This window comes from Sinocyclocheilus anshuiensis, unplaced genomic scaffold (assembly GCF_001515605.1).
Source record: "Sinocyclocheilus anshuiensis isolate Anshui unplaced genomic scaffold, SAMN03320099.WGS_v1.1 scaffold1021, whole genome shotgun sequence".
Lineage (NCBI taxonomy): Eukaryota > Metazoa > Chordata > Actinopteri > Cypriniformes > Cyprinidae > Sinocyclocheilus > Sinocyclocheilus anshuiensis.
Window position 1 is genome coordinate 483,427 of NW_015554136.1, and position 12,350 is coordinate 495,776.

Here is a 12,350-nt window from a genome sequence, read left to right on the forward strand (position 1 = left end):
GTAATCGCATGCGATTGTCAAGCGCATCTCGTCAGTAAAGCCAGTTCCGTGATTGGTAGTAAATCGCCATAATCGAATGCGATTCATCTGCGATTATGAATGCGATATTGCCTTGCTTGTCAGTGAACTACGGCTCTGTGTAGTGAATGCCGCTCAATCTGAAAGCAGGTGATGGAGATTTACTACTAATCACGCGCATGACAATTGCATGCGATTAATAGCACAGCCCTGCTTCCAGCCAATCAACAAACTTGGGAAACCCCTTTCTGCAATGACGACAACAAGGGAACCCCCTAAACAAGCAACGCAAGTACCTCCAGATTCCAGCTGGACTGGTGCATTTAATAGACATTTTAGCCTCATTGAGGAACTCAATGCGAGGGTTAATTCAATGACTGATGGTTGTTCAGGTCAATGCAATTGCACATATTGCTATAAATCTTCGGATTTCACATTTTCATTCTCTTAAAGGGGTCATATGATGCGATTTCAATTTTTCCTTTCTCTTTGGAGTGTTACAAGCTCTTGGTGCAGCCGTAAAACAGTGATTCTGTCTTAAATAATCTTAAATAATTCCCTTTGAGCTTAAATGACCTGTTGCCCTTACATTTTACACTTAAATTTTTAAAGATTTTATTTATTTTTTATAATTTAGCGATTTATTGGTTGAAGTTGTTTTTCATAAACTCAGAAAATTAAATTAGGCTTTTTGTTCGTTTAATCCAAGAAATAACCAAGAGGTTGATCGATTATGGCAATAATTGTTATGCAGCTCTAGACTAAATGTAAAGGTAAAACACGAGACATTTGCAAACCACCTAAACCACAAAGGTTTGATGGATGATGTGTGTCTACACTGCAAACAAGCGGTTCGACTTGACAAACAAGATCGATCACCTTCTAATCAATGAAGCCCTCACCAGTGCACACTTAAGAGTCAACTTTGTTGATTATAAAGAGAGCGAGCTGCTTTTTGTTCTAACATGTCATTCCGCTTCATCTGTAACATCATCTACGAAACGTTCCTTGATAAATGTTGTCTTTTGTTATATACTATATGCACATGCTGCATTTGTTTCTTTAATAATAAAAAAATCTATTCACATGCACAGAAATTATAACTGCATGGAAACCACATGGTGCAAGCTGTAATTTTAAGAACTTGTTTTCGATCGACCGTTATTAAGGTTATAGCATTTTCATGTGCATTTTGAAGAGTGCTATGTTTAGTCATTCTGGCCCATTATCTCCATGGCAACATTCCAATTTAGGTGTTAAAGCATTCATCATGCTGAAGTCTGTCTGCGTGCCATCTGTTTGTAGGACAGGCCACACCATATAAAATACGAACTCCTCAAGACAATCATTTGTCTCATTTCTGGCAAAAAGCATGGTTCTGCAAGCGAACCTGAATCTTGTACAGTTCTGGTTCTAGGTAGAAGCATTACCACTAAAAATCCTTTTACCTTTTCTGGGTATTTTTAAAGTTCTTAGAAGCCTCACAAATGGATCTTACATATCTGACCTTGTTGTGTTCAAGTTAAATAATACACGTATGGCAACGTGACATAAATGCACGAAAACGAGTCCTGAGAAGTGTTTTGTGCAATTATTACAATAAAGGACTACAGCATTTCTGTTTAATGTGCACTAAATGAGCAATACAGGTTTCGACGCATTGCAAAAGCAAACAGTTCAGTTCTCTTGCTTGTTCTCTTACTTCACATTCCCATCCATCCACATTTGTTTGACTTTCAATCATCTGTCGCCACTTTTCCCATCAGTATTTGTGTGCTTTGTTATTAAAACTAATATTTTATATTTAACTTGCATTTACTCTCATTTACATTTAAATCCAGACTAAAACACAACTGTTCAGCTGTGCATTTACTGATCGCACTCCATCTCATTCTATGAATTCTTCTCTTTTATTTTCATCTGTTTTCAGAGCATTTGGTTACCATTTATTTTAAGGTGTCCTTGTTACAGAGTAATTATACATTTAAGTGTATAATTAAGAGTAATATTAATTAAATACATGTACTTACTATATAGTTAGGGTTTGGCTTAGGGTTACTTGCATGTAATTATGCATAATTTATTGTTATTATAATAGTGAGCACATGTAACGTGTAACAAGAACTTTTTATTTCTTATGCATTGGTTATATTGGATAACTACCACAAAGATAGGAATCATGAGGAAAAATGTCCAAATGCTTTAAATTACAGTCTTGTATCTAATGTAATGATGATGTAAACATGCTACTTATGTTTTCTATTCTTTAGAACGTTTTTTATTTACATGAATTCACGTGACTATAATTCAGTCTAGGACCATCACGTGAGCTCTCATGTGATGTTGAATTCTCTCAAAAATAAATCTTACAGTCTTTCAAAGGCTGTTTTCACACTTGGATTGAATCTTTGGTCCAAACTAGAGATTCACAAATCAAATTCATAGGCTACTCTGGGATTAAATGTTTACCAGTCCAAACTGTTAACCATTAAGCTACTAAAACCCATTCATTAATGTATGTATCTGGCTCCGCTACAGTTTAAATATATTTTTGTCAGTTTAATTAATACAAACAGTGGAGTGAAATGTGGTAACTGTCAGCAGCTTGACACACACATCACCTGTTTTACATCCATGGCTCTAAGTAATGAAGCACACATGCTAAACCATGTGTTACCTGTTTCTTTTTGACCATTCTATCTTACTGAGGCGATTGGAGGTGTACGTTGGAATTAGGGGAACAGCCTTAAGCTGGTTTTCATACTATCTTAAGAGGAGATCTTTTTCTGTAGCTATTGAGAATTTTACCTCTGTCAATGCTGCATGTACATGTGGGGTACCACAGGGTTCCGTTTTAGGGCCGGTTTTGTTCTCCCTCTATCATCTTTCTTAAGCATCATATCTCATACCATTTTTATGCAGATGATATATAGATTTATCTTCCAATGAAACCAGATGAGAATATATCTCTCCAGTCTCTGATTGATTGTGTGAGTGAAGTTAAAATTTGGATGGCGGATAATTTTTTACAGCTAAATGATTCTAAAGGCCCATTCATTTAACAGATAAATTCAGTTGTTAAATCAGCATTTTCTCAGCTTAGGATGATTGCTAAAACTAAATCTTTTCTTTCTATTAAGGATCTAGAAACTGCATTTATTTCAATAGTCCAAGATTGGTCCAAGATTCATATAATCATTACTGTTAATAGTGTTCGCCGTCTGTTTGATTACATGACATGCTTGATTTTTACCGTACATTTCTGCCATCGGACATCAACTTGAGATAGTCACCACTGATAAGCTACTACTAAATATAATGTAGAAACTTTAATTTTCTGTAAAGCTGCTTTGCAACGATTTGCATCATGAAAAGCGCTATACAAATAAACTTGAATTGAATTGTGCTTAGGGATCACTCAGTCTTGTTTACCTCGTCACAAGATGGTCCAAAATGCTGCGGCCAGACTTTTAACAGGGACCAGAAATAAAGAAAGTACCATCTCGTACCATGATACTAACAGGCCTTTAAGGTCATCAAATACTTTATTGTTGTTGGTACGTATGACGCACTTGAAACTCGAGGGGGATCGTGCATTTTCAGTGGCAGCATCTAGGCCAGGGTTCCTCAATTAGTTTTCACCGAGGGCCAAATTCTGCCAACAATACCAAGCCAAGGGCCACCGACCACAATGTTACGACCAAAATGGTTGTTGTTGCTGCGGCTGTTTTTGTTTTTATTGTTGTTTTTTTGTTAAAAGAGTCACAAGATAAATAATCTGATTTTTTTTTACCCCCAGTAGTCTGTTTTATTCAAACAATTATGAAAATTTTTTGTATTCAGATACAGAAAACTAAAGAACTTTGCCCGTGTCTGCTCATCTCCAGACTGGAGACTTTAGATTTTTTTGGGGGGATCAAACTGTAACCGTGTCGCGATAAAAGGTATCTTTTCCATGTAGTTTTTGTCCTAACCACCTGCGACAGCGAATTCTATTTTTGAAACAGTTTCTATTTTCTGCGACGTCGCGGCTGGAACAACATACAAAATATGACAGTGATAATCTCAGGTAATGACTATTTGCTATATTCAGTGTTAAGTGTTTGAATATAGTTTGCATGACCTTTAAAGTCATACTGAAAGCAAAAATAGATATAAACTTGCATCCGGGTTTAGACACGTTTCACTAATGTCGCTTTCTGATGCTGCGTTTGAATTTTAATGCCACATTATTTGAAATTAGCGTGGGTGTTTTTACCTCTGTCATAAATTTGTGATCTGTTTTATGTTGTTATTCGTTTTATGCATTTGTTTAATTTTCGTGCAGCACTTTGGTTGACTCCGTCATTATTAAATGTGCTATATAAATCAATAAAACTAAACTAAACGTTATATAAGACTTGTATACCTTGGTCGGAGTCAGATTTGTCTGAAGAGCCCATGCTGTCCATGCGTGTGCGCTCCACACCGAGCTGCTCCAGGCGTCTGTGCAGGTGCCTCTGTTCTCTCTGCAGCTGGTCTATAGTGTGCTGGGCCTTCCTCTCACCGTCCTCCAACCTCTGCAAAACATACATGGGTTCAACCTCTGTATGTTCTGATCAAATGCATGAAGCCTTGAGGATAAGAGACTTCTTTCATTTGAACCCAAATCATTTGAATAGTACTGTATCTAGGGCTGGGCGATTTTTCCAATTGTATCTATTAATTCTAATGTAATATTTGGCCATGATTTTATTTTTTATGAATCCAGGAATCACGATTTTGAATAGAAATATCACCAAGCATTAGAATTAGACACTTTGACAATATGCCAATGATAACAGTAAAGAGAAAAGAATGACCCAAATGCATGCGAAGGACCATGAAAATATCGCTAGGTATTTTTCACACAGAATGCGCTTTTTTTTTTTGGCTGGCAACTTTTTCAGAAACGTTGGCAGGGAAAGAGTTAACTTGAGCGCCGCATTTTTAGAAAGCCGTTTGATGCATGAGATGCAAGCGCAACGGTCAAACGTGTTCATGTTTACATAGAATAAACAATGGAAAAGCAGCGTAACTGAATAAAAAACCTGTGAAGAACTACTACTGTATGACTGATATTTCATGTTTGCATCATGATGACAGGCTAAAAGCTGCTGTTCGTTGTTTTTACAGAACATTTATAGTTAATAATAATCTACTGGTGTTATATATTTAGTCATCTTGAATTTAAATTACCTTGATTTTTGAGAATTTTTTAAAGCATTTTCCTTGTATTATTTCTGAACATATAATATGTATAAGACAAGTTTGTACAAGATGTAGTTCATGCATTTTTTTTGCAAAGACATTTAACAAGTGATTTGTTAACAACTTCATCTGTGCTGCACTTGGAATATAATATTTTTAACTAGAGGGTTAATAAAGAAAAAGTTACTTGAATCATGTTACTGTTACATTTTCTAGCTCAAAAATTTAAAAAATCGAGCATCTGTCAAACGTTCTGAAAAAAATAGAGATTTTCGTTTTTTTGCCATATCGCCCGGCCCTAACTGTATGCATCAGGTTTCTAAAAAACTTAAACTAATGAACTACACAACTTTGTGTGAGAGCAGTTTTTTGAGATTGTTATTATTTATAAATTTAATTAAGCATTGGGGGTTTAAGCTCCGTGCCTAACAACACCACTTAACCGCGGTAAAATCACAGTAACCGCCTCTTGTGACTTACTGCTTTAATATCAGATCACTGCATTTCGGTCTTCTGAGAATCTGAGAACAATATTACCCACCAATGGGACGCTGGTACATACCTTGATGTGTTCCTTAGCCCTCATGAGGAGGCTGAGGGTCGTGTGCCGGTTTGAGTCTGGTCCTAAGGGCACGAGGGATTTTAAGCGCTCCAAACACAGCCGTAAATGTGCCCTCCTGGGTGCGTGAGGAGAGGAGAAGAAGACGAGAGAGTGCGTCAGAAAAGCAACGCAACACTTCCAATAAGCAGCAGCAGTAACATGAATCAGAAAAATAAGAAGAATGCAATTACGATCTGCGACGTTAACACATTTCAGTTCGTTCCTCATACAAAGGCGTAGTAAGAATATAGTGCATGAGTCACATTGAGTAGATTTATTATACTTTTATGGTGCTTGTGTGTCATTCGTGAAGCTTTAAAGCTTTTTATAATTGCAAGGGGGATAAAACAAGCTACAGAAAAAAGTCCTAAAATTACTTTTTTTTTAATTATATATTTTTTAATAAAACATGGCAATTAACCCTCAAGCATCCTTCGTATTGCAGCCCTTAATTTGTCCTTCATGGACAGATTATGTGCTTGAAGTTCTCAGGTGTGATTCACATTTCTTTCTTTTTTTTAATAAATGTCATATCACTATCTTTGATATCCATTCATTTATGTATTTTTATTTACGTATTTACTTCTAAAAGTACCATATTTTATATTATATTTAGGGTTGCAAAAAGGTGGAAAATTTCCAGTAAATTTCGGAAACATTCCAGAAATTTAGGAAACTTTCCAGTATTTTTGTTTTAATATTCCAGGGATTTTTGGAAAGTTTCCGGAAATTTACCAGAAATTTTCCACCCCTTTGCAACGTAGTTATATTTAATATTTCTTTTACTTCAGGAAAAAATATAATTCCAGTAAGTTCAGACAGCCAAAACCTAAAAATTTGTTGACTTTGGTGACATCTGATGATAAAAAAATATCAAAAATTTAAATAGCCACTATATGGCTGTAGTACTCAATGGCGGCATATAGATTGAAATCTATAAACCATTGTTGTAATGAACTTAACCTCTTCAGTTTTATATTTTATCACAAGTTAAAATTGTAGAATTGTAGTAGGAGACAGATTAATCATTTATTTCTATAAATAAAAATAATTCAATTTCAATATCTCAAAAAAGTAAAATGGTACCAAACAGGTAAGAATAATCAATAAACCTAACAAGTAGTATGTTCCAGACATTTTTTGTTTGGAATCATCAACAAATCTTGCAGAAGGAATTAGAAGTGTGTGTGTGTTTGTTTGTTTATTTTCTTCTAAACGCCATTGCAGCATCTATGGCTATATTCATGGCGAGAACCAGTTAATCCATACACAAGTCAAAAGAAATACATACACAAGCCTGTTATACACACAAGTCAGTGTGAGTGTGTGTGTGAGAGAGAGAGAGTGTGTGTGTGTGTGTTATGTGTATGTGTGATCCGCATTGTGTTGGATTTATTGATTTTTATTGGACAAATAATAATAATAAAAAATGCTCTGAATGTTAGTATTTCCAATCCATTTCCTATGTGTGCACACTTTTGTCCACGAAGGACAAATTAAGTTTTTTTTTCAACCACTAAACTTTGTTGAATCGAGTCCATTTTTAACTTTTAACTTAGGAAAAGTAGCCAAGTCTTTTACCGCTAAGATTAAGGAAACTATTTAAAAACAAAAAAATGATTTTGCCCAAATTTGTTCCGAAGGATGCTTGAGGGTTAAAACAAAGCCCATAACTATAGTAAAAAAAGCTGTAAAATACATCAAGACATCATCATTCCGACATTCACATCTATTGGTATGAATCAAAGAAATAAACATGTAATTCAAATAAGGATGGTTAAGTTGATGACCTGTTACACAACCTGCCAGAAACTGCAGACTGCTTTGCTTTGCTGTGTATTTGTATGAAGGCATGGGTCACAACCCAGCTATTTCACAGCTGCGTTTGAACGTCTGTGTCACGATGCATGCTCTGCAGACAGATAAGTGTGTATGTGTTGGCTGTGGGCAGCTCTTTGTAAGCCACTATAGGTAAGGGTGAATTAATTTAAATATAGGGAATATAACAAGAGGGTGTAAAACGAAAGGGGTCATTTTGCAATATGCAAATGTTGAGCCGGTCATGCAAATCGGGAAATCATAAACACAGAACTGCTGTGAAAAAACTAAAATACTATTCCGACCTTGCAGAAAGACGATTCATAACTTAAAAAAAATACTAAATACTAAAATACACACTAAAACAGCTACAATGTGAAAAAATGCTTTGCACTGCCACCGTGCTGCCGCACAAAAATGTAATTTTAATAATATTTAGAATGATTTACTAATTATTCATTATAATTTATTAAAATAAAATTATTATTTTTAAGATAAACTATTTGAAAAATCAATGTTATACACCGCATGCATAATTATTAGGCATGTTGATATTCTGATGATATTTTTTTTCCAAGCACATTTGACCAATTCCAAACCACATCAATCTTAATAACTACTATTAATTTTGTATTTAATCAAGTGATATATAATTGTCCATGAAGTCCGGAAGTGAAAAACTTCTTATATTCAGGTGTGCAGAATTATTAGGCATGTCATAAAATGAGCCAAAAAAGAGGTTTAACTCAGACTGAAAAGTCAAAAATGATTAAATCCCCATGAGAAATATTCAAAAGTAATGCAATAGTTTGAAAATGTTTAAAAATCAATATTCAAAACTAATGCAATAGAGAAATTGCAAAGTTAAGACGTGACCATTGGACAGCGAATTGCTCACTGGGTCAGCGGGGTCAGAAAAAAACAGGTGGAGCAGAAAAGACACATGTTAAATGCAAAAGAATTAAGAATTAATGATAAGAATTAGGTGTGAAACCATCAGGAAACATTTAGTCTCCAGCACCAGTATTTTCCTGGAGTCTCCAGAATTACAAGGTGTCAGGTTCTCAGAGACTTTGCTTGGGTAAAAAATTATAAAAAATGACCCTCACTTAATTAGAATAACATGCTGAAGTATTGTGGAATTGTATTAAGACAAATGTTTTATAGGCTTTATGGACAGATATGTTTCGAGTGACTCTTAAAGGACCAGCACACATCCTCTTGCACCACTGTTTGAAGAATTTATCTTCCAGAATCTGACAGCAAGTTTCAGGAGCTCATTTTTTCTCAATTCTGCAAGACAGACCTTTCAGGATACGGGGTGGAATAAAAATGAGCTCCTAAAACGCACTGCTTACCTGATGACACTAATTATACCTTGAAAACAAAAAAGTGCATTGTGGCCAATTGTGTTTCTCTTCAATGTTGCTGCTGCAGTTGCAATACCTGAGAGCTAAAGGACAGCTTGTGTGCACACCTGCCTCTCCAGTGAGACACACACACACACATCAACATTCACTGCAGAACACACCCAAAGACTAATGTTTGCATCACTGCTCCTCGCTTTTGTGCAGCGCAAGCTTAACTGCTCCGGAGGTCAGGAAGACTATTACATAACTTCAGAATCCGTCACCAAATCTGACATTTACACACAAGAGTGCTGCTGTCTCTGAGTCAGTCGCAGTGCGCTCGGATTTGTTTCGCTTTCTCATCTGCTTTCATACAGTTCTGTTGCAAAGTTTAGGGTCAGTACGATAAAAAAAAAAAGTATTTTATTAAGGCGAGACACTGCAGGTGAATAGGGTAAAAAACAACAACTAATAGTTATCGCCTTACTTACCCAGCTGATTGATTACATTGATAATTGCAAACATAATTTTTTTGTATTACAAGTTTTCTAAAATGTTAGGTTTAAATATGCAAATGAGATTTAATTTAATGAAATATGCGCTAATTTGCATACATTTCTAGTACAAAATTCTAAACACAGGATGATGTCTCAAAATTCTAAACAGAATGTGTTTCAAAATTCTTGTTTAATTTTTTTGACATATTAGAGTCAAAAGTTGTTACAGAGGGAATTCTCATTTTTGTCACTCCATAATTCAGAAAATGCTTAGAACGGACAGAAAGCACTATATTTTCACAATTTTTGGGGGGAATAAAATGTTGTATATAATCAAGCAAATTATATATGAACAAATCCCTCTGTAAAAGCCTTCAGAACACAGACAGGAATATAAATGTAAAGTTTGGTGTGTGTAAGTGCTACTGAAGAGGAGATTTATGGCTCAGTGTAGGAGAAAAAACTAATTTTGAGAAAACGGACTTTAAAAAATATGTACTGTAATTGAAATCTATTGACACAAATAGATAAAGTGCTATAAAAGAAACACTTAAGAGTGTCCTTTGGATGTTTTCTTTCCACTAGTCTGAAAAAACACTTACTAGAATTGCATCAGTGTCTCAGCAATGGATGCTCTGCAGTGAATGGGTGCCGTCAGAATGAGAGTCCAAACAGCTGATAAAAACATCACAATAATCCACAAGTAATCCATTATTCATCAGTGTTTTAACTTTAAACTGTTTCTTCAGGCCAAAATACCACTACATGAGCCATAATAATGGCTCGTCAAGTGAAAATTCACATCGAAATCCACCTTCATATTTATTTAGAACTGTGCATATTTCTCTCCTGATTCAGACCGGACTACTTTTTCACTGGAGTAAGCAATATGGATAGAGGACTCTTAATTATGTATTTGTTTCTTACAAACACACACACAGCTTTTGTCTTCTCCAGATGTTAACTGATGGACTGGAGTGCTGTGGATTATTGTGATGTTTGGACGATGTTTTTCACACACAGCTTTTGTCTTCTCCAGATGTTAACTGATGGACTGGAGTGCTGTGGATTATTGTGATGTTTGGACTCTCGTTCTGACGGCACCCATTCACTGCAGAGCAAGTGATGCAATGCTACATTCCTCCAAATCTGACGAAGAAACAAACTCATCCTAAAAATCCTTTTTAATTTTTGAAAAACTATTCCTTTAAAGAATCTTGAAAAAAATGTATCACTGTTTCCACAAAAAATTTGGAGCAGCACAAATGTTTTCAACATCGATAATAATAAGAAATGAGCATATCAGAATTATTTCTGAAGCATCAAGCGACACCAAAGACGTTACCGTTACAGGAATGAATTACATTTCAAAATATATTACAATTTGAATTTGTATTAATATTTCTGTTTTTGCTCCATTTTTAATCAAATAAATGCAGCCTTGCTGAGCAAAGAGACTTCTTTTAAAAACATTTGAACAATCTTGCTGACCCCAAATAGCAGTGTAAACATAAAAGGTTATTCCACAACATGCCATGCGTCTCTACAAATAAAGACCACCCCAGTTCTGTAGGAAAGTGTGCATCTGCTCATCTGGCCACTCTCTCTTTATTCGAACCATAAGACTTTTAGCATAAATCACCATCTTCTGCTGGCCTTTGACCTCTAAGTAATCGCCTTAGCGCCACTGGAGAACAAACACATCGCCTCGCAAGCAAACCTGACCTGTGCTTCTGTTTGAGACGGTGTGTGTCTGCTGTTGTTTACAGCAGCTGTGTGTGTGAGACATGTGGCCTAGAACTGGTGCAGGGTGAAGATGCATGCCATGTGTGACACTGAGGTCACTGGGACAGAAGTAACGGTTTCAAACGATACAGGTGTGTGACATTTCACATGACAGCCATTCACCCCAGAAGCTGGGTTTCTGAGGGCATTTCAGGTGAGATTTGATCTTTCACAGCAGCTGTTTTATTTAAATGTCACAGTGCTAAACTATGAGGGGGGTGCAAACAAAACCGCTCTACTTTTGACAAACATTCAGCAATTTACACCTAATTAGTTAACACTAAAATAAAATAAAATAAAATAAAATAAAATAAAATAAAATCCCCACCACGTGAAAGAAAAAAAAAAGTGGGAATGGGATTGGTGAAAAAGTCAGGTGAAAAAAACGCTCTATTTTTTACAAACATTCAGCGATTTTCACCTAATTAGTTGACAAGTAAAATAAAATAAAACGAGGCCTGGAAATGGCAAAAACTCACACCATTCAACAAACTGATTTACAGTAAAGAAAGTCATATTTAGGGAAATTATGTATCATACTATTCAACTGAATTCATTCATTCAAAAGTCTGGGGTCGGTAAGATTTTGTCAGAGTTTTTGAAAGACGTCTCTTATGATCACCAAAGCTGCATTTCATCAAAAATACATTTAAACAGTAATACTGTAAAATATCATTACAATTTAAAATAAATGTTGTAAACAGTTGTGCTGCCGAGTAATTTTGTGGAAACTGTGATGCATTTTATATTTCTAGGATTCTCCGATGAAGAACAAAAGAACAGCATCTTTAGAAATCGTCACTTTCGATTAATTTAATGAATCCTTGCTGAATTAAAAATGTAATCTTTAATTAAATAAAGCTCTAACTCTAATTACTCCTTACATGTAGAGAACAATATTTCAACAAAACATTTAGTTCAGCTCATTTATGTCATGATAAACTGGTTTTGATGTAACGACTAATGACAAATAAATTTGTAGTAATTAATTCACACATACAATAAATAAAATAAAATCCCTACCAAGTAAAAGAGAAAGAGTGGGAACGGGAT

General features: G+C 35.3%; 1 protein-coding gene across 3 annotated transcripts in view; it reads right to left on the reverse strand.

The window, feature by feature from the left end:
- Nucleotides 1-12,350, reverse strand: part of LOC107670395 (max dimerization protein 1-like) — a 36,947-nt gene that overhangs the window by 4,124 nt on the left and 20,473 nt on the right. For all 3 annotated transcript variants that reach the window (XM_016462986.1, XM_016462985.1, XM_016462984.1), the window contains exons 4-5: nucleotides 5,810-5,924; nucleotides 4,427-4,577 (exon numbers count right to left, since the gene is read on the reverse strand). In XM_016462986.1, the coding sequence (XP_016318472.1) occupies nucleotides 4,427-4,577; nucleotides 5,810-5,924 (266 nt within the window). The remainder of the gene's footprint in view (nucleotides 1-4,426; nucleotides 4,578-5,809; nucleotides 5,925-12,350) is intronic.